Below are 22,504 nucleotides of genomic sequence, written 5' to 3'. Positions count from 1 at the left end.
ACACATTAAATAAATAAAATACATGAAGGGTACTTCACATTTTTATTGAGCAAACCTTAGACGCATGAACATCTTTAAAGATTTCACATTTCTAAGGATGCGAGTTCAGAGCTATGTCTACAGTTAAAAAGTGGTTCTCAGTATAGGAGCACAATGCTAATATTTAATGTTTATAACTAATAAGTAGTGCTGCCTTTAGATACTCTGATCTCCCTAACAACAACCTGTAAGTATTGCATGTGCTTTAATTGAATATCCATATATTAATATCTACATTTATATTTATGTGTATACTGTAAGGCTTCATTCAATTGTAAAAATGTATTTCCCCACATATGTGACTATGTGACCATTTTCTTAAGGTGGAAAGAACAAACCACCACATATCTAGTGCTCGCCAGATATGGGTTTCTCAATGGTTGATGTTAATATTTAGAAAGCAGAGAGGACAATGGCCAATATATACTGCAAATATCATGCTGTTGGGTTTTTATTGTATCTTATAAAATACACTTTGCTTAACTTAATGAACATAAATGAACATTTATCACTTATTATCTGCATTGTCTCTGTTTGCTGAAGTAAAATTATTATCAATTTTAAAAAATGTATTAACTAAATAAATGTCCACAAATAATAAAAAATTAACTAAACCCCCCCCCCAAAAAAAACCCACAAACTGATGCCAAATTTTTAAAAAGGCCATTGCAGATGATCTCAAAATGGCATTTAATCAGCCAATTAATCGGTCACGCACGTTTCTTTTCTGTACCAGTGCATTTAAAATCAGCCAATTAATCGGTCACGCACGTTTCTTTTCTGTACCAGTGCATTTAAAACCAGATCGAGACCAGAATACACGATCTCACACCTCACCGTCAGGTCCCCTGTTTGACTGGTAGCCTGGCTTACACCACTGACTCTAGTAAGGAATCTGTTTTTTTTTTCTTTTCTTTTTTTTACAGTCTTGCTGGTACCTTTCTTCAGCTTGCGGACGGCCACCATGCGGTGGTTGGCAGAGATTTCCCAGATGCGCAGGGTTTTGTCATCACTCACAGTGGCACATACAGGCAGTAGGGGATGTGCAGCCAGCCCCCACACCTCACCCTCCATGTGACCCTACACATGCACATACACAGTCCTGCATTTTAAGGAGGTTACCATCCTTGGATGTTATCAAGCAAGCATCAGTCCCAGTGTACAGAATACTAACACTTAAATAAATTGGGGCGCATACTGTTAGGAGAGTATCAAAACAATTGACACCAGCATTAAACCTGTCTTGTAATATGATTAAAGACAAATCTAGATATATTCAAATATATATAAATTGACTCATCATTTTCTTCATGCATACTAAGACTGATGGGCCATGATAATTTACCTGAACCAGTAGGGTGATTGGTCCACTTTTGTCTATTTCCAGGATCTCTCCATTCTTAGTCCCCGCCAGAATGTGACCATGGCCCAGTGTTATGGCCCGAATGGAAGGGTTGTCCTCTAGGAGCAGCCCTGAAAAACAAACAAAAATAAAAAACAAATAAAATAAATAAATCCTTCCCTTATCCTGCTGGGTTAGAGCCTGCAGGTCAAGTTGCACAGGTAGGTAGATAATTGTACCATATGTTCCTGCTGTGGTGTATTATTTAGCTGCATTGCCATTCTAGTGCCATAGGGGGCAGCACCGAACAACAGTGGAAGTCATTCATGGAGCTATGGAAAATGTTGCATTTCAGAGAATCTTGCTCGTCTCCAAGGCAGGCCTTGGAGACATGCTCTGCACAGAAGACCTAATTATGCCATTAGTGTTGGCTGCATCAGCCTTTATGGTCCCGAATGACTTCCTGTGTCAGTTATGCCTGCTTAACAACAAATGAATGCTAATTAGCATTATGCAAATTAATAAATTAGCATTATTAATTTACACCAATCTAAATGGCTCACACTACCCAACTCATTCATTAAGAGCAACCAAAGTGGAGCTGCATGAAGCGTTTCATCAAATGGAAAGTGACCTTTGGATCCTGGCGAGAGTGTGGCTCTCTTGATTGCATATGTTTTAAGACATCTCTCAAACATGTCGTCCCAAAGTTCAACCACTCCGTCCTTCCCTCCAGTTACAAAGCCCTGTTGGGGGAGAGGAAGGGGCAGTGGTCATAAAAATACTGTGTCGCCAAAATAAATAAATAAATAAATAAATAAAATTAAAAAGCTGAGTAGGAATTTTAGGCCCAAATACAATTCTCAAGAGTAGGAAGCAGGCCAGACAGTATAATTTAGCAACAAAAATACAACTTTACAACTTTATATACAACTTTATACAGCACAACAAAATACAACTTTATATAGCACAAAAAAATCCTACTGAAATAAACAAAAAACATTATAGGCCCAGTGGCTATCTAAGGTTTCCAAAGACTGTGTTTACCTTATCTAAGGAGAACATGGCGAATACGGGTCCATCATGGGTTTTGACTGTCTTCAGCAGTATAGGCTCTTTCCAGATGTAAATGTCTCCGGTGGCTGCTCCAGAGAACACCAGGTCGTCGGTGTGACCGTAGCACACAGACATCATGGTCTCAGACTTCCCCAGGTTGCCGAAGACCCCACGCTTAAACGTGAGACCACCGCCTCGAGGAGGAACAGCGTAGCAGGTTAAGTGGGTGTCCTGCAAATACCTGATCAGGCCTTTCAGGAACCCTGGCTGGTTTCTGATCTAGGCCCGGGCACAGACGAAGAGTTGAAATGTTGATCATGGGGTTTGTGTATGTGAACACTAGCATAGGAAGTCTTACCACTAAAAACACTCACAAAGACAGGGAACCTGACAATAGAGCACTTAAAATGGCTAAACTGGGCTACAACTGAGATTAATTATCAATATTGATCAATGACTAACAAGGTGGAGTCCTTTTTACAAGGGCATGAAGATGCTCGAATAAATAGGAGAGTGTAGATATAAAGAAAAAACCAAGGGGTGAGGGAGACAGGCTCAATTCATATAATGAGGCATTCTCAAAGGTTAACCTCAAGAGGACCATTACAGAAGGTTCTTCAATCTTTTATAAAATCAGAATTCAACCCCTTGAAATAAGGCACTTAGATAAATAACATTACATTTAGATGCCTCCTTTACATACTTGTAAAGAAACCAAAAAAGCAGGTTTCAGGCAGACATAGTCCTACATAGTGATTTTTAAGAGGGTGAAGCACCCTCTGTTCCTGAGTGCTGGGTGCTAGATTACCCTAGTCTATCTGCAGTTATTTTAGGCAAAGGTTATACAATCACCTGCCACCTTAAACCTGTCATGGTGCACTGTGACTGCCACTAGTGCTTTATGGCTTATTTTAAGGCACAGACATCTCCCTGAGACTCTTATAAAAACAAACTAACTCACCCAAGTTCAACACCAGAATAGAAGAGCTGCCAACCTGCTGTGAACTTCTACACCAGGAGCACCAGTTTAATGTCTGCAGAGCCCACTGCAATGCATGCTGGCTCCTGGATGTAAATGTTAAGCATCTCAGGAGGAGAATGCAAGCTGTTTTTGTAGATGGTGTTGCTCTGGCAACAGAGCTCCATCAATCCTTCCATAACCATCTTAAATTCCAAAGGACTTCAACTAAACTACACACCAACCTGTCTTTCAACAAGGGATTATGAAGCACTACTACATGAATGTGCACCTTGCAAACAGGTTCCTCACTCCTCTTCCTTGCACTTATAATACAACCCCCTTTCGTGTAGCGTTTAGTAATAATGACCATGGATGCATGTCCCACTGATTCTGATAGACCACCAACCAACTCAAAATCTCAAGCTAACTATGTAGCGCACAACAATATAATTAAACCACCTTAAACAACCCTAAATTAACCACTATGTCATGGTACGACCCCTCCACCCTAATGTCTCCTCATCTGTGTGTGCGTGTGTTCGTCAGTGTGGCCATACCCCCCCTCCCCATGTTCCACACCTGCTCCTCGTTGTTTTATTAGTTTGCGTGTATAAAAGTCCAGCGTTTACGCATTAGTGCTGGCGGTGTTTGGATATGATAGCTCGCAGGCTATGTGTATAAATAAATGTGTTTTTATTTAATGCGATTCGTCCCCCGCCTCCTGCTTAGCCTCTGTGTTACACACCATTATTAAACCACCATTACTAAGTGACTTATCAAAAATACAAACAAAAGCGGAAAACAGACAAGAAAGCAAGAACAACAGAAAGATCACAAACGTTGGTCAGATGTACCTGCCAGCTGCCAAAATCTGATGTGCTTCATGCCCACTGTCACGAGTTTGTCTGTGTGGGAAGGGCTACATTTAACTACAAACAGCTTGTCTGTGTGACCTCTGAAGGGAATAAAAAAGACAAAGAGAACAACAGCGAGGACAGGCATATCACACGAGGGACTCCCAACTGTGGTGAGCAGCGCTGCTGTGCCTCACGCTGTTACCTGGCGGTGGCCAGTTTCTCGCCTTTCCTCCAATCCCATACCACGATGGTGTGGTTATCATCAACGCCCACAGACGCCAGGCTTTTACCATCAGCTGAAGGGATAAGGGTGGCAAATACTGACCTGCTTAAACTTGTATACAAGTTACCTACAAAACTGAAATTCAGAAATGTAGCCCCCTCCCTCCCCCCCAGATATTTATCCATTTTAAATGCCCACAAAATTTATAAAACACCAACTGCTTGATCATTTATCTCCCCCATCCCCATGCCCAACTATAGTCAACAAACAAATTATGAGATGCAGTTAAAATGGTACAGCAGCCATACCAGAGAAGTCCAGAGCACAGACTCCCCTCTGGTGATAGCCTTTGAGGAGGGAGAAGCATTTCAGAGTCTGGATGTCCCACACATGGACAGCTGGGTCCCGGCCAACCTGAAGAACACCACAGAGGACTTGAAAAATTAGGAGACTTCCCTTCACTTTGCCAATCTTAATCAGACAGGTTTTTTAATCCGATAGTAAAGGTACTTCTCAGTACTGTTATTATGGTACTGGTCACACTGGCTGCCCCAGACTAAAAGAACCTAAATCACACTTGGCTATTGGTGAATTAGTTTTGGCAAGTAAATACCAGCTTTCCAATGCTGCCCCAATAATGTATAGGGGCTTTTCACAACTACGTTTGAAGACACGAATGACATTAACCCTAATGACATCATCAAGAACAAGCTTATCAATTAGGTTTTTATCTAGTGGCTCTACTAATCTTAGTTTTTGACATGTTATGGTGGGGCGTAGTGTTTTATTTCTCTTAAACATGTACTCTTAAGTCAATACAGTGCTCCTGAACTATAACAGACTACATGGGAAGTTGAGTAACACAATCTGGTGTAGTTCCACAGTAGAGCGACTATACCTGCCCTGTGGCGACATAGTCTTTAATAGGGTGGACAGTCAGGCTGAGGATGTCATCATCATGGCCCTGATAGAAGCGTTGCGTGTGCTCCTGCCTGTTGTAGACTATTCCCACGGCAGCTACATGGTACACCACCTCTCCCGTCTGTGTGTAGAACAGATTATTCCGGCAGTCATATCCTCTAAACCTGCATGTGGAGTAAGAGAAAAGTTATAGAAACAAAAATGATGAATATAAAAATCATGTTGGCAACATGGAAAATGTACATCTTCTACACTCATATCTTTTGTGATATGTACAGCATGTGAATAGCATTAATTTATACTGAACCTTAGATTGTAGCAAAATCTTTAAAACCCTTGATATTTAACTGTGTTATTTAGAGATTCACAGGAAATAAATTATAGGAATCAAATCATCAAATTAAGATAGTTATACAACACTCTGCACAAACAGAACCAAACTAAACAGAGACAGGCACAATTCAGAGGTAGACCCGCTTGGCTGTTTGAAGGAAATTTAAATCAACCACATGCTGGAAATACAGTGTCTCAGAGGCTCTAGACACATGGACACATGTGCATGCACGCACGTGCATGTGCACATGCACGTGAATACACATGTGCACACACAAGCGCGCGCACACACACAGACGCACCTGCACACATGCAGGCACTTTACAAATGGCTTGAAGCTGAAAGTGAATATAACCCACTCAACTCAAGGCTTTAAAAAATGAAAAACAGTTCAATTTGAAAGAAATTACTGAACAAATGTTCTGTCACTGACTCCAGACCAAGGACACATTTATTAATCTTTTATGTTGCTGTCATATGCATCTTTTGGGATTAAATAAGACAGAACAAATAGGTTTTACATTGATGTAGTAAACCATTTTTACACCATCTGGTTGCATGGATATAGTTTAAGTAGCATGAATGTCAGTGCAGAACATACAGTACTATAAGGCAAGAATATTATAACAAAAATGTCAAAACTACAGCTGCATCAAAAATGGAACAGTTGGGCTGTCCACAGCAACCTTTTCTGAAGAATTTTTAAACTAGCTAAATTACAAAATATTAAATATATAAAATGTAGATGATGGACTTAAGATTTTGTTTCAGTTTCAGTGGTAATGTCAAAACTAAATGGAAACACATTAAATACAAACTTCAGATAAGCTCCTTAGACCACAATTTCAAGATCTTATGCAAAAACTACTTTGGCTTCATAAATATTGATGATACTATTAAAGCTTTGTCAAGCAGGACACCACCACAGCAAAACAGTAATTATTATGGCATAATTAAACATTTAAAGGCATAATGTTTTACAGAATAAAGATTATTATTACAGCCCTCTACATATATTCACACTCTGCAAAAATGAAAGCAGGCGTCTTCGTGTTCAAACCGTCCCATGATTTCTATCTCCATAAACAATCATGAAAGCGTCATCATCAAATACCGTTGTGTAGAATAAACGTCACAATTTCTGTTCCCCCAGCACTGACAACGGTGTCATTAATGAGAGATCACTGTGGCAACATGGAGGTACACAGAGGGACGGGGGGGACACAATGGAATGTGGGGGGATGCAGTACCCATGTACGAAGTGCAGATGGAGGCCAACATCTGGTGCGGCCTGCCTTTTCAGGGAAGCTGGTGGCAGCATCTTCTCTCTGCTCTGCTGTTTCAGCTGGGGGAGGTCCTCCTTGTAGACCTGCAAGACACACAATTAGCTTCTGCCCCTGTAAGGTCCACCACCCACCGACTGCTTGCTTCTTCTCATGGAGGGGATTTTTCACATCATCTTGATTTCTGAGCAAAAAAATGGCAAATGTCACGTAACCCATAGGTTAATATGTACCGATGTTAAAGTGGAGTCGTAGTTTAATAATTCTATTGCCTACTGCACCAGGTCCTGCACAGATTCCCACACAGAGTGAAGCACGGGCATATCGTGTGCTTGACAGCACTCATACGGAGCCCACGAAGTTGTGAAATAAAGATTTCAAAATGCCAAGACAGATGGCAAGTGATTTTATTCAAATTGATTCAGGTTTAAAGTTAACGAATGACAATTCATTACAGGGATAAACTGTGCTCTCTGTTTTAATGAGACTTTGAAACATAACATGGTGTGTGAATATAGGTTTTAGCTTTGCTTTCGCAGACCTATCTAAATTTAGAAAGACTTGTTTGAAAGGAATTTGCCCCTTACACCTGGAAGTATCATAAACCAGCTCTTGTTGCAGGCATTTAGCTTTTTAGTGATTGACACCCTGGAAAGTCAGACTCAATTTTAAAAGGGCCAGAGACATAGTTTACTGTCTTCTACTTAAAACAGTTTTGGGTGTGTGAGCTAGTTGGTGCTGACCTGCCGGTCATAGTTGATCTGTGTCTCCTGTTCAATGTCAGAGTCCAGCTCTGGCACATCAGACAGATCGGAATCAGACTCCTCACTGTTAGAATCAGCACATCCATCTGGAGAAAGCAAGAATGCAGAAAAAGGAGCTTAATACGCACAGAAAACACTGTTTCTGTGCTCCCCACCTAGATTTGCACAAACTACCAGATGGCAAGAGTTCACAATTCATAAAACGCCTCATAATTTGAACTATCAAAGGCAATATGTAATATCCATTATTAATACGCGAGTACACCTGCCTGCTAACCTGCTTTGAATTATAAACAAAACTCAAGCACTGAATGCTACTTTCTGTTGTGCATTCTGTTCACTAAAAAGATGTTGCTTGTTTCAATTGCTCTTTAAAACTCATGTCAGACTAGCCTGCTTTTCTTGAGTTCTGTACATACAGTGAACCATGAGCCTGGAAACACCATGGCAAATAGTGTAAGATGTGAATTACTTTTTTTTTTTTTTTTTTTATATATACATACAAGCTGGAATAGATACTACATATGGAACTTCTCACTAACATTCTTAAAGTGACAAATCTGATCATCCCAGAATGTTTGGCACCCCAATCATTGTACAATCAGCAGCAAAAGTAACTTGTTTTTGCAATTCTGGATTTTTTATCCAGACCCAAAGGTTCTGCTCTGCATCCTCTAGAACATACAATATCATGCAAAGAATAAAAAAACCTTAGTAAGAGAAAACTGACATCAGATTACAACCAGAAGATGATTTGAGGAATGAGTCTTTTTCCTACTACTCCAAAAGTTCCTGTTTCACGCAACATCTGGTGGATACATAAATGGAACTCACACTCAAGAGTAATTCATCATTTCCTACATCAGATGTGTAACTCTCCATGTTCAAAATCTGCTTTCTCAAGCCAAGCAGGAACACACAGTCCAGTATACAACCAATATTTGAACCTTTAGTAGATTTACTAATGGTATGGCACCATTAGTAGATTTCTCTCAGGCAGGAAATTTATTCCAAATTGATTTTTTTGTACAGGCAAATTAATTTATCTTATTTTAATGCAGCACTGGATAAATTAGACGCTGAATACACTGCACATGCTGAGTGGTGCCATACCTTGCAAAATTGGATCAAGAATTCCATTCATGATGCTTTCTGGAAAGAACCTCCACTGGAACAATGAGTGATCTGCTCCCCCTGTAGTCAACACCCACTGATGGTCATGTGACCACCGCACATTGGTCACATGAGCAGAATGGCCGACATACTTCTTGAACTTGGCTCCTATGACAAAAGCCACAGAATACAGGCCAGTCCTGTGAGTAACGTTGACCGCTACTGCTAATAGCTGCCCATTGGGTATTAATTAAGAATGAGTAAAATGTCGGATAACCTTTTCTCTGGCAGGGGAAGCGGAACAGCTTGACCAAACCAAAGTCATCGCCAGTCACCAGGACGGCACTGCTGTAGTTGGCATCAAGAGAGTTGATGTCACTGATGCTGGTGTACTTTGGCCAAATCCCACTCACCTCTGGCCCAATCACACAAGTCCAGGAGACCCAGTGAATCCCTTTGATCTCCTCTTTGGTAGTTAGATGCTTCCCAGCTGGCATATAAGCAAATGAATCACATTCCACATTTACCAGCTTCAGTAAGAAAATGACACATTTAGAAGAACTCAAAAAAAATATGTTATTCTAGCTAAGCAGTACAGGCACATATAGAAAGCTCATCTATTTATTTTCAGATAACAACAATGACACAATGCTGCAACCAGTGCAAGACCCATTTAGCATGCTCTCTGTTAGCAAACTCAAAAGCTCAAAGCAGGTCCTGGACCAATTCTGGTACTGCTTCAGAAACACCAATACACACTGCAAAATTACAGCTACAACATGAACCCTATTTGCTGAGTATATTAAATAACTACTAATCCTGCACTTGTGGAAATATTGTATCGCAATACAATTGATTAATTGAACCGTATTAGCAATTATCCTTTTTTGGTATTGCACTTATGCTCGTTTTGTCATTCTTTCTAGGTATCACCATTGACTCCTGTACCTAGCAATATCCTAGTTCAAGTGTATCTTTGACTATAACCCATTGTACTAGCTAGGGTGCACTCTGAGTAGAAGACAAAGCACTTTTGTAGGTTGCTCTGGATAAGAGTGTGCTAAATACCATAAATGTAAGTGTAATGTAATGTATTGTCTGAAATTAAGCTGTTAACATTTCCCCCCTCAACAAGTTTTATGTTGCATAGGAAATACTGTTAAACAACACCAGAGAAATGAATAGGGCAAGCCAAGGTTAAGGGCAGCCTGTATGGAGCTGATATGCAAAACATTCTAGACCATTCCACTGACAGAGTCCTCAATTGTAATTTCCCAGCTGCTACTGTACACTATAGCTGCACAATAGAACGTGAATGTGTTTATCATTACTCCAGTATTGGTCTTTCATGTTATTTTTACCTCAAAACTGGAATATAAAAATGAAAACCTTTGTGTGCTTTGAGCACCTAACCAACTGTAGTCATTCTAGAGGTTTGTGTTTGAATATGCCAAGCATATTGCCATGTAACAATATGTATATATTTATGTATATATTTTTTGTTTATGTCATGTAGCTCTACTATACTGTACTGGAATTTAGGTAGATTTTCTGTATACAGTAGTGCACTGCTGAAGTAAATTAGTGTTTTTGTCATGAGGAAACTGTCCAAATAAACATTTTTTGTTAGAGGTGAAACACTTTTAGTACGTTCCACTATTTTGTTTGAATGATCATGAAAGTTCAAGAAATTTCATGATGATAAATAAATAAAACAATCTATATCGATGTAGGACAAAGAATGCTTTTCTTATAGCCAAAAATGACAGGAGGCTGCTGCGTCTCCAGCACCAGTGTTTATGAGTTGGGTGGAGCTCACTTGGCATTCGGTAGAACAGTCGCTCCCCCATGCCGTCATTGGTCTGCAGGAACTTGCCATCGATAGACCAGTCGAGGTGCATGATGTAGCTGCTGGATGCGCTGCACTCGCCCACCTTCTTGAAGCGCTGGGCCACGGCATAGATGTCTACCAGGCCATCGTTGGAACCCACAGCCAGGTAGGCACCATCAGGAGAGAACTTCAACTCATGGATGACCTCCTTCCGGTCTTTGATGTGCACTATTTCAGTCATGTCTCTGATGTGGGAGAACAATAGGGAGAACAAATTGGTTTCTCCAAAAGCTGTGCAGAATGCTGTGTGAAATCGTTGCTCGGTTATACCGCATGTTAAGAGAACCTTTGAGGAAATGTATTATTTATTTAGAATATTCATGCTCTGAAGGAAAGTACTTTGCTTGGGAGTAAGAATGTACTCATAATCCTGGAACGCCAGGGCCGCTGATGTCAATTCAGAGGTCAATTCATTTCAGCACGGACATCGTCACTCCAGCTGCCAGTCCTTCTACAAGTCTGGCTGACAGGATGCCAGAGCTTGTGAGGATCTGGAGAGAAGCCACCATCCCAGAACGCTGGTTTAACACCGCCTGAGCAGCTGCAGATCATGAAAGTTCCCCTGGCCCTGCCCTCCTCGGATCTCCAAAACGCTTAGTGGCCTTAGTTAAATCGGGCTGCTTGCCACGGCGCCGCTTCCAATCGAGGCCAACAAATCGGGTTGGCGCCGCCTCATCAGGCCTGTGTTGTTGCACTGAAAAGTAATTCCCCCAGCTGACATTTGATTAGCGCTTGTGTGAAGAAGCAATCGTCTACTTAATGACTGTCACGTGTTTCCCACTGCGACTGAGTGACGGATGTGGCTCCATTTGTCACATAGATAGCAGGTGATGTGAATGAATAATCAATTATTCATGTAAAAGCTTCATTACCATTAGATGAGAAAGATGCATTACATATTTTGACTGTTTAAGCTTTTAATAATTCATTAACTTGTTCAACAAATCCATATGAAGTACACTCATTTCTAATTCTTTTTGAATTTTTTTTTTAAAAAATACATCCTGATGCTGTTGGCGAGTTTATCAACAGTCCAGCCTGAGCGAAAAATCTTCAGGAAACTGCCTACTGATCCATCCGTGCAATGGAATAATTCGTTGGCTTCTTTGGGGATAAAAAGTCCATCTGTTTTTTAAACAAGGTGCAAATACGATCAGAGTGCTTCAAAGGGCACAGTGGGGATTAGCCACTTCAAAACCTATCGATTAACAGCCCTGCAAAGCCATTTACCACGGCTTAGGGGAAAAGCACAGCTGCAAGGCGACACTGTGGCATGGCAACACAGCGGCATGGCAACATGGCAACACCTACTGCATAACTAATGTAAAGTAGCCATGATGAGTAGATCAGAGACCATGAATGCATTTCTCTAAGCCACTGATTTTACCATAAAAGTGTTTACAGTGTTTAAAGTGGTGTTTGTGTGTGTGTAAATGTGTGTTCACTCACACACAGACAACCTTGAGAGGACATGCTATTTCCAAAAGACTCTCATTCTTATATTAATTTCAATTACAGCTGACTTAATACAATTCAGGTCTAATGCTTCCAGTCTTTTAATCTACAATGACACTTTGGGGCAAGAAAAGCTCATTAAGTCTACATGGAACCCATCACCAATGAACACATATAAATTATATACACCCTGCTACACTCTGCACATGCTACGACCGGGCGGTGTGAGGGAGCAGGCAAAGGTATGTCATACCTGAAGCGGAGCACGGTGAAGGACCCGTCCTTCATGCCCAGGGCAAGCTGCGAGCCATCGCTGTTGAAGGCCACACTCCGCACAGCTTCCTCCATATTGCAGCGAGCAAGCAAAGTGTGGTCAGCCAGACTCCACAGCCTGGTCAACAGAGAGAGGGGGACGCACGGTTCCTTCTCCATGCTGATAAGTGCACGCCACAAGTACAAAAACTAACTGCTGTTTAATGCAAAGCGTTGCTGCATTGCTTATGTATAGTCCATTCTTATCAGGACAGTGAAGTCAAGCAATTGTATTTTTTATTGAAACTTTTCAATAAAAATAAGGCCACTTCTAAAGAAAGAATGATGTCAGAATGATGTCAGATATCAAAATGTCATCTTGACTGTTGCGTTTAATCCTGCCTCTTGTGCTATGCCACAGAATTTTGTACTATGTCACAGACTTTCACATAAAAACATCACACAGACAGACACACACACAGAGAGAAGGGGAAGAAAGTGAGAGAGAGAGAGCGTGAGAGCGCATGATGTTAAGTCTCTGACCGTATGGAGCGGTCATCGCTGCCGGTCACTGCCAGCGCTTTCTTGGGGTGGACGGTGAGGGCCCAGAGCTCGCCCTCACTGTGACCCTGCATGATAAGCTGTGGCTTTTCCCGGTCCCGCACCATCACCTCGAAGATCTCGCTGTCCTGAGTGCCCACCAAGATGCGGTCAGCCCGCCAGCACACACTGCGGATGGACAGCCCTGAAAGAAAGATATATATATATATAGAGAGAGAGAGATAGAGATTTCAAAAGTAGTTTGGAAATTCCATTGAAGAGACTCCTTGCTATTCCTCCACATCATTATCAGAGTACAGTGGGAGATGGCTGTATGGAGATCTCAGTTCTTTTAACATAGCAAAGTGTCCTAGTTTAACAAGCACTGGAGATTTCCTTTTTCATTTTACGCAATTATGCAAAAGGAACAAAAAAACTTTTGCAAACCAATAGCTTCTGCTGCAGCTCACAAACCTTAAGAATGGCAGCCTCCACTAAGACTTGGGTCATGACTAAGACTTTGCGTCATGACTCCATCCATCTGGCATCCATTTGTCTACCAGTCAAGCCTTAAAAAAGTGTGTTTCAATTTGCAGCGGCAGGCTGGTTTGAGGTGAAGAGTGGCATCCAATTGGCTGACCGTGTCAGGCAACCTCTTAGCCAGAGCTCACTGAGTGAATACCAGATTCAGGCAGAGTGAGAGCGAGAGTGTGTGTGTGTGTGTGTGTGTGTGTGTGTGTGTGTGTGTGTGTAATTGAGTGAGTGAGTGAGTGAGTGAGATCAAGGAAGGAGTCAGAATTTATTTGGAGCAAATGTAGGGAGCAATGCAGAGGGGGAAGAGGAAATTCCTGTGGTCCACGCATGAGCATGTCACCGATTGGAGGGGGGAAACGGTTGCAAATGGTGGTGCCATGCGCAAGCCCTGTCATCATCTTGAGGCAAGTTACCTTATGCATGCACACGCCGTCATCTCACGTGCTCACATCTCATATGCACACAGAGCTCTCCTGCCAGAGACCGCAAGTGTGTAAACACCAGCATCTGCCAACTAGTCACTTACAATCTACGCAAATACAGCATCTCTATGGGGAGGGTACCTGGCAACCAGATTACAGGAAACATGCACACACACCTGGACACACACAGCTTGAACAAACATTATTTTATTCAATCATTAATTAAGCCATAAAGGAAAAAGTGACAAAAATGTGAAAAATGTGAAACCATTGTGGGAAATATTTGTCATCCACCCTTGCAACTGAGGTGAATTGGGCCTTCCAAACAGAAAAAGCGGTGTAAGTGGTGGCAAACCCCCAACAAGCCTGGGCTGGCAAGGGGGGTAATATTTTAATTATCATGGATACTGCTCTTTCTCTCCTCTGGAATAAAGATGAAGAGAGCAGCACGTGGCGGCCAGGGAACTCACTTCTCGTGGCTCGGAAGTGAAATGTCAACATACAACAATGCTCCAGCCACAAGGGGATTCTGGGCAATTCCAGATAATTGGGATTCTGTATAATTTGATAAAAGCTGTTGAGCATAGGGCTTTCCACCCAGTTCTGATTTGAAAACCCCTGAGGCATTAATTAGCTGGCACCGGTGGAGCTCGAATGCAGGGTATCCAGCATCGTCTGTGGTGTCAACCGGGCGTGAGTTCAGAGCGAAGGGTGAACAATCAGAAGGGGGTAACTTAGACACCCACACACCCCCACACAGCCAAGCGCACACACAGGCTTGCTGCAGGAGCAGAGGGAAATACCAAGCACACTTTAATTAAGCAGCTGTCTCCAGAAAGGTCAGCCATTGGAATTCAACAGGGAACTTTGGAGGACGATCATTGATAATGAACTTTAATAAACCACAGGTCTCCTTCTTCTTAAAAAAATGCATCCAAAAAAGACAATGTTGTAAAAATAAATAAATATAATTAGGGCAAGAATTGGTTAGCATATAACAAAGGAGACTGCACTAACTTGTAACAATTTCACAACACATATTTTCTGACTCATGCAAATCGAAACAAAATAAATAAATAAATAAACAAACATCGCCCTGTTGTGCAATGAAATATTCAGACAACACAAATGCCACAAATCATTGTCTCCGTCCCTACTTTTCACCTCAATGCGCTGTTTGTGCGCAAATTGGTTTCTGCTATCCTTGTCTTGTAAAGATCATCATGCATTCATGACCAGATGCAAAATGTCTTTGGTTCTTTCTTATGCCTTACACCTCAGCAAGACATAATTAGAAGAGTCGATACACCTTTCCCCAGCAGATATTTGTTGATGACATGCAGACTCATTAGTCGGGAGCAACATAATTAAACTTAATTACACAGCTAAACACACCTTGTGAAAAACAGACTCCTCCATCATCACAGCACACCTGCTGAGACTTTGCTTGTGTGTGTGTGTGTGTCTGCTCTGTCACTCCCAATCACCATGAGTCCCAATTAACAAGAATCAGCACAGTACTACAGTAATAAACCCAAGCTATTCTTTTCTCATTTGAAGACCAAAAATCATATACTTGTCTAGCAAACCTGTCCACATCCTGTCTAGCAAACCTTTCTATGTCCTAAATTCTTTTTTCACCCTACACTGTCAGCGGTTTACTTGCATTGGACATTTCAAGCTTGCTATGGCTTATGTGGGAACCCAGTGATCTGTGTTGCTCCACTAAATGTGTGTTATATCCAGTTGCAGTAAAGGCACAGGGTGAACATGAGCGGCGGGTGAACGTGAGCGGCGGGTGAACGTGAGAGGGGAGCTTCCGGGCTGCACCTTGGTAGCCATGTTCGGCCTCCCGCAGGTGGATTTTGGTGATGGGTTTGAAGTCGAAGTCCCACAGGCGGATGCAGCCATCTCGCCCACCAGTGGCAAAGCCCTCCTCGCAGGCGTACATGCTGAAGATCCCTGCCTGCAGGAAACCACGGCGATGCACACGCATGCAGATCCATACACATGCACACAAGTGCCCACAATGAAGCAAAAAGATATGTGGACACAGCAAACAAAAACTGTATACCTCAAAATAAGTCTACCCCCCAAAATTCAGATATAATGGAAAAACTGGTGTTCAGTAAATAGTGTGCAACTGAGAACCCGTTCTAACTGGAACTCTTGCTTCTGAATTTTGGGGGTAGTGACTGATGGCACTGTATGTATTCTGTACGTCACATTGCTCCACTCTGAGCCTCACCACTGCCTGCCTACAGAGTCCAAATGAATTCAGTGGTAGAATCGCTGTTTTCTGATTTCTCTAACATAACTCTACATAACTTCCAGGAAGCAGTAAATATCGCCATCCCTCGAAGTGCAGCATTTGACTCTGTGCCAAAGGCCTTTGCTTTACTGAGCCCCACATACTGAGCGTGATGATTAAATTCCACTGTGGCAGAGAATGTGGGGCAAAACCTCTGATGATTATCTGAAATGTGGAAGAGCCACTGGATATCAGTCAGAAAATAAGACAATTTTTCGATTCAGGAGAGACTTTTTTCCCTTTACACAAAATCGAAAATAAAACCATTTCCACCACCAATTATTATCTTCTCTCCTGAAACAGTCACTATGCATAAGAAACTACTTCCTATTAGCTAGGAAGTCAGTGCATAATGAGCACAAGCTGAAGTTCCACAGTTCTACTGAAGACATTCACTATTGAATTGTAAACTACATCCATCTATGTGCTCATGTATGTCAATAAGTAGGAAAACATCTGTGCATGCACATATATGAGCAAACCTGATAGAAATTGATTAAGAGAACTATATTCACCCCATGGGCACCTTGCACCGTACGTATCAGGTTGAGCCCCTTCCAAACGTAGACGTCCCCATTTAGAGCGCCAGAGTAGGTGATGTCACCTTTAGCGGACGCTACACAGAGAATAGTCTGCAGGTCCCCCGTCTTGCCGAAGATGCCTCGCTTGGGTGTTAGTGCATTTCCACATATCGCCCAGAACTACATGCAGGCAAGAAATGATAACGATGAAAGAGCACACTGGGGATATGAAACATCGTAAACAAAATAAAGCAACAAACAACAACAACAACTGCATTATAGTATTCAGGTTACAGATTCATAGTTCAAAACAGATCACAGAAAGGTCACTTGTTGCAATGACATGCAGCTTCAAAGGATGATTTTGCATTATCTTTTAATCCACACTGTACCCACACAGAATCCAATTAAGCTGCGTTCCCCACCTCACATTCAGACCTACTAGCGTGCACTGATATTTCATCCTCTAGCTTTTACTGTTCAGAATCATGCCATAAGGGTTAGTTCCCCCTCAAGCAACTCTACACTGGGGCTCAATGGCAGTAGCAATCAAACAGGATCAAGCCTACTATCTAGTCGACTATGGCTGAGATCTCTGACCATCTTATTGGATAACATGGAATAACTTATGATTCGTCCCTGAGCTTACCTTGATGTGCTTGACCCCGCAGCTTACGAGTCGGTTCTGCTGAAACGGATCCCACGTGATGTCAAATATCTGAATCAGATGAAAACATGGATCCCGTTATAAGACACAGCAATACTTTGCTCCAAAGTTCCCAACAAAAGGAAAAGATGCAGATATCACCAGGTCCATACCCTATCAGAATGTCCCGTCGCCGTGGCAATGAGTTTGCCTTTCTTCCAGTCCCAAACACACACTGTATTTTTAGCATCCAAGCCCACGGACACCAGACGCTAAAAATAGAAAATACAACAAGCGCTTATTGAACTAAAATTCACTAACTTAATGAGAAGCAGGGAGAGAGGGGAGGTATAACATGCAAGATGTTCAGACAGATGGTCTTAGACACACAAACCAAAATAAAAACCCCAAATGTAAAAACCCCTAACAAAAAAAAAAAATGCCATGCTAAGCATTACTGCATGCCAATATACCGTTTATTGCATGTTACCACAATACTTGTCCCTATAATACAGATATTGCAGAATGAGGAAATATGCAAATGCGCTTTCTAACAAATCTTTTTTAAAATTGTGTGCTTTGAGTGTCCTGTCCAGTCTCACAGGTTCCAGATCAATGTTCTGTATATGTTTTGATGAAGCATCACACATATTTGATTCAACAAAGGTAAACAATCTTTGCCAAAATAATGCAGGCTAAGCATGACAACAGCAAGGGTTCAGCAGTGTGTCTTATTATACTGCAAGGCACAACACAGATGCAAAATGCATTGCAAGGCAATATTTTGGTCCTACATTCATCCCTTAAACTTAATCCTTTTCCTACTTCTATTCTCAAATCCTGCCTCTCTATTCATTATTAATATTATAAACTCATTTTTGCCTTTTGTACAGGGGACAGTGTCAAAAAATGGAAGTTGTCAAACCCATTCCTAAAAAGCCCAATGCTGACCCCTGTGGTGTTAATAATTTTCATTGTATATGACCTATAACTTCCTGCTGCTGAACTGTAATAAGACTGAGGTCTTGTTGATTGGTTCTAAATCCAATACATCAAAACTGTCCAATTTCTGTATTTAATTTAATGACAATACTCTTTCTCACAGTACACAAGTGAGCCTTGGTGTCATTTTGGATAGTACTCTTGTCAGTGGAGCCCCAGATTAAATGACTCATTCGTACCTGTTATTTTCATCTTAGAAATATGTCCAGACTTCATCCATTCCTATCAAACACTGGTACAGAAACATCAGTATATGCTTTGGAACACTGTACTACTCCATTTGCTGAACTACCTGTAAAATGTCAAGAAAGCCGGTTCAGAAGACTGCCTCTCATATTACCTGTAGTCATAATCATGGACACATTACCCCTGCTTATCACAATCCTCTCTGGCTTCCCATAAAACAAAATACGTTTCAAGATATGGGTCCTAGCACTTCATGGTTTAACTCCTTTATATCACAATCATCTTCATCAAGATTACTCTCCACAGAGAACTCTTCACTCCTCCTCAGCTACTCTTCCATCTCTCGTCTGTAAGAGCTTAGACTTGTCTATAGAACTTTCTTGCTCTAGTCTTCTGCAAGTATTCAAGAAAGAAAAAAACTAAAAACTTGTTGTTCACCATGAATTATTCTTACATTTTTACTTGATTTAACCCTTTCCCCTTTGTTGTATAGATTGCTGTTTTTGTATATTATGTATATTTGTTGTATTTTAATTATCTGTCTTTTGTATTCTGTCCTTTAGGTCTTGAAAGGTGCACTGAAATAAAATGCATTATTATTATTATTATTATTATTATTATTATTATTATTATTATTATTATTACTACTACTACTACACAGCCCTACTGAGCAGATTCATACAGTGTAGGGTCTATACAACTAAAAATAACTGCCAACACTGTAGCTCATGATTCATCACTAGTGTTGAGAAGGAGGATTCATGTATTGTTCCCCAGAGTGGACAACATAATATTCTGCCTCACCTCCACACCATTTCTATTATAGCCCTAAAGAGCAAGCCGAGCATGTCGTAGGTGATGCCTTCATTAAAACTGGGCACCTGAACCCTCCGTGCAGGACATCCGTCTCTTTCCAAATGCAAATAACTCCCAGGCCGCAAGCAGACACAGACAGCAGCGGCCATGGAGGCAAGACAGTGCTGCTGAACACAGCCATTCTCCAGAGCCGATCTGTTTTACAGCAAACACATGGAGACAGAAAGAGGCCATAGAGGTTTTACAATTGGCTCGCTGTCTAGGCTTGTTGTAATCCATAGTGGGTCTTGTCTCCTCTAAGAGTAAGATGCTAACCACTTTTAATCCATCTACATTTTCTTTATTTAGCCTGCCTATTAATGCCAAAGAACGAAAAGATGAAAAAGTACATAAATGTTGGTTTGACAAACTTTAAAAAGGCTGTGATTGTTTTCACTATTTTATGTATTAATTAGACAGTTAAGTAATAAAGTAGATGCAATGGATATGGATGCCGAATTACAACTAAAAAATGCAAAGACATAATTTAGACTGATGTTGGTGGCTCTTAACATGGCTTTTTTGGTGTATCAAAACAAATGGTACTGAATATATGAAGAGTTTGGAACCAGTAGCAGGAGAAAAAAAAAAAACTATTTATTTCACGGAAACAGTGATTAACAAAGGAAATGAGCAAAGTATAAAAAAGAATTTGAAAAATACTTGACTGAGGGAAATGCAAATTTATGGTTTGTTCTTTCTTGTGGTTAACAACTTAAAAGAATATCCAAAAGAACATCAACCGTACACTGCAGACTACCACAGACAAATTTCACTATATTTAGAAATGAATTATTACTTTAAGCACAGTTACACTGGAACCCTAGGGGTAGTCAATAAATGCTTATGCAAAATATATTTTTGAGGAACACTTTCATGGATTCTTTAGTCAAAGGTATGTGTAAATTTGCATAACGCTTCCTTTCAGAGATGGCACTACTATTGTAAATGCATCTTCAGAAAAGTAGATAGAAATGTGTAAACACAATTGTCCTTGGTAACTGACCTTACTCTACAGATGGTAGATAGAGAAAAAAAATAGCAGCAAACCGATTCCCTTTGAAAAAAGAACCATATTATAGCATGTTTTCTTTTTTGGCAATACTGATTTCTGAGACTCAAATATTTATGAATTTCTCTTCCTAATGACTGCTTTTATCCTACTCTCAGACCATTTCCATATTACTGCCAGTATCCCTTTCTGCCAACACACTGATGTTTTAATTCTAGCTACCCTCACCCAACCAATTACTTTGTAAACAGCTAGTACAACCCCACTGGCAGCAGACAGAGTGACATGCCTTCCCATTTTCCAGCCCTGTAGGAGTGACTGAATGCACAGGCGTCGGCACAAGAGTGAAAAATACCATCTGCGCCTCTGTAAAGGTTCGCAGTTCATGCGAGATCATCTTAGCAGGATAATGTGCTCCACTTTGGGCTGTAAGATCCCCTGGTGAGGATTGTGGAATATGGATGTATAAGTGCCATTTTGGCCTATCTCCAAGAAAGAATGTCCTGCAGTCTCCCCAGAGAAGATGATCTTCTCCTCAACACGTTTTAGGGTAATATTACATAGTATGGCTCTACATTTTAAACTGAACAATGCAAGGGCTGGTGTACTAGTTGGGTGGGCATCTTTCCTCTCAGCAACACAGATTACCATAAACCAGGAAAGCCGCATAGAATACCATTATATTGTGAGTATTGAACGTGTCATCTTTAGAGGGACACCATTCATAAAAATGCCCTTCTCAGTGACAACACCACAAGAACATAACATCACCACCAATACAACCACCACCTTGATTCATAAAAAAGTGTGGGAACACCTTGGAAAGATCAGAATTTTTGCTTGAATGACTGAAATGTTCTAATCTTCATGCAATCAGCTAATTAATAATAGCATAATTTACAAAGCTGCAGTTTTACTGATTAAATGGATTAAACATTTAAGGTTACTGATGGAAAAACTATATGTGCCCTTATAATTAGTAACTCTTGGAACATCCTTAATGGCAGTAAACCCACCTCAACCATTCCTGTACCTCTGCTCAGTCACTCACATTTAGGAGCTATTTTAGCTCATTCCTCCATACCAAGCTTTTTCTGTATGTATATTTTTGGAACGTCCTGCTTGAATGGCCCGTTTCAGATCACACCACAGGATTTCAAAGAGATTGAGGTCAGGTCTAAGACTTGACCACTGTAAAATACAACACTTCCTCTGTGTTGTATTGTCGTCACGCTGCATGTGTTTGGACATTCAGACGAGGTATTGGTGCTGGAACGACGTCTTTCCATTTTTTTCCGTCCAACTATAATGCTGAGTGCCTTTAACAAAAAAGTTAAACTTTATCTTGACTCACTGGACACTGTTCAAGTAGCTCTGAGGAACATCCATGTGGAGATTAGAAAAACGTGAACTGGGTGGCACTGTGGGTTTATCCTATGATATTAAATACAATAGCTCCTACAGATCTTGAGTTGCCACTACGGGACTTCTTTGCCATCATGTATGGATTCTAGAACATGCCCTTGCATTGTTTTTTGTAGGACACTTGCTCCATGGGAGAGAGGCAGTGATGAGTTTCTCCCAGTCATCTGCCAGACTGTGGATTTATGGAGGCTGAGTCACCCTTTCAGTTTTTGCAGACCTTCAGCAACTTTTCCTCAGAAGTCTTGTCTTTTTGATCAAGCCATATTACATTTCTCAGATTATTTTGTACTATATTGTAAACTATACTGTCCATCTTGCCACAGAACTGCTTTTCCATCTACATGGCATTATAAAATGTAATGTGGTGCCTGTTAAATAAGACAAGGCAAGGTAAGTTTATTTAACTAGCTCATTTCATACACAAGGCAATGTAAGATTATTTAAATCATAAGAATTAAGACCAAACCTTCTCCCAATCGTACCAAACTTTCAATACATAAAATGCAGCTCACAAAGAAAACTAAAATTTCACAATTCAAAACATCCTAAATCAACCAAAC

General features: G+C 40.9%; 1 protein-coding gene across 13 annotated transcripts in view; it reads right to left on the bottom strand.

Annotated features, from left to right (window-relative positions):
- The window catches only part of LOC113588837 (echinoderm microtubule-associated protein-like 6), a 54,476-nt gene that overhangs the window by 22,143 nt on the left and 9,829 nt on the right, over positions 1-22,504 (bottom strand). For all 13 annotated transcript variants that reach the window (XR_014123835.1, XR_014123836.1, XR_014123838.1 and 10 more), the window contains 19 exons: positions 17,638-17,736; positions 17,468-17,536; positions 16,813-16,998; positions 15,817-15,952; positions 13,034-13,235; positions 12,492-12,629; positions 10,712-10,968; positions 9,170-9,382; positions 8,893-9,060; positions 7,759-7,865; positions 6,983-7,101; positions 5,377-5,563; positions 4,787-4,892; positions 4,458-4,551; positions 4,253-4,353; positions 2,429-2,631; positions 2,016-2,127; positions 1,385-1,512; positions 978-1,119 (listed from right to left, as the gene is read on the bottom strand). Coding sequence is in view for 8 of the 13 variants with exons in the window: in XM_081714518.1 (XP_081570644.1) it covers positions 978-1,119; positions 1,385-1,512; positions 2,016-2,127; positions 2,429-2,631; positions 4,253-4,353; positions 4,458-4,551; positions 4,787-4,892; positions 5,377-5,563; positions 6,983-7,101; positions 7,759-7,865; positions 8,893-9,060; positions 9,170-9,382; positions 10,712-10,968; positions 12,492-12,629; positions 13,034-13,235; positions 15,817-15,952; positions 16,813-16,998; positions 17,468-17,536; positions 17,638-17,736 (2,767 nt within the window). In the remaining 5 variants the exon portion in view is untranslated. The remainder of the gene's footprint in view (positions 1-977; positions 1,120-1,384; positions 1,513-2,015; positions 2,128-2,428; positions 2,632-4,252; positions 4,354-4,457; positions 4,552-4,786; positions 4,893-5,376; positions 5,564-6,982; positions 7,102-7,758; positions 7,866-8,892; positions 9,061-9,169; positions 9,383-10,711; positions 10,969-12,491; positions 12,630-13,033; positions 13,236-15,816; positions 15,953-16,812; positions 16,999-17,467; positions 17,537-17,637; positions 17,737-22,504) is intronic.

This window comes from Electrophorus electricus, chromosome 5, assembly GCF_041902795.1.
Source record: "Electrophorus electricus isolate QZ-2024a chromosome 5, ASM4190279v1, whole genome shotgun sequence".
Lineage (NCBI taxonomy): Eukaryota > Metazoa > Chordata > Actinopteri > Gymnotiformes > Gymnotidae > Electrophorus > Electrophorus electricus.
This window is presented reverse-complemented; position numbering and strand designations above follow the sequence as displayed.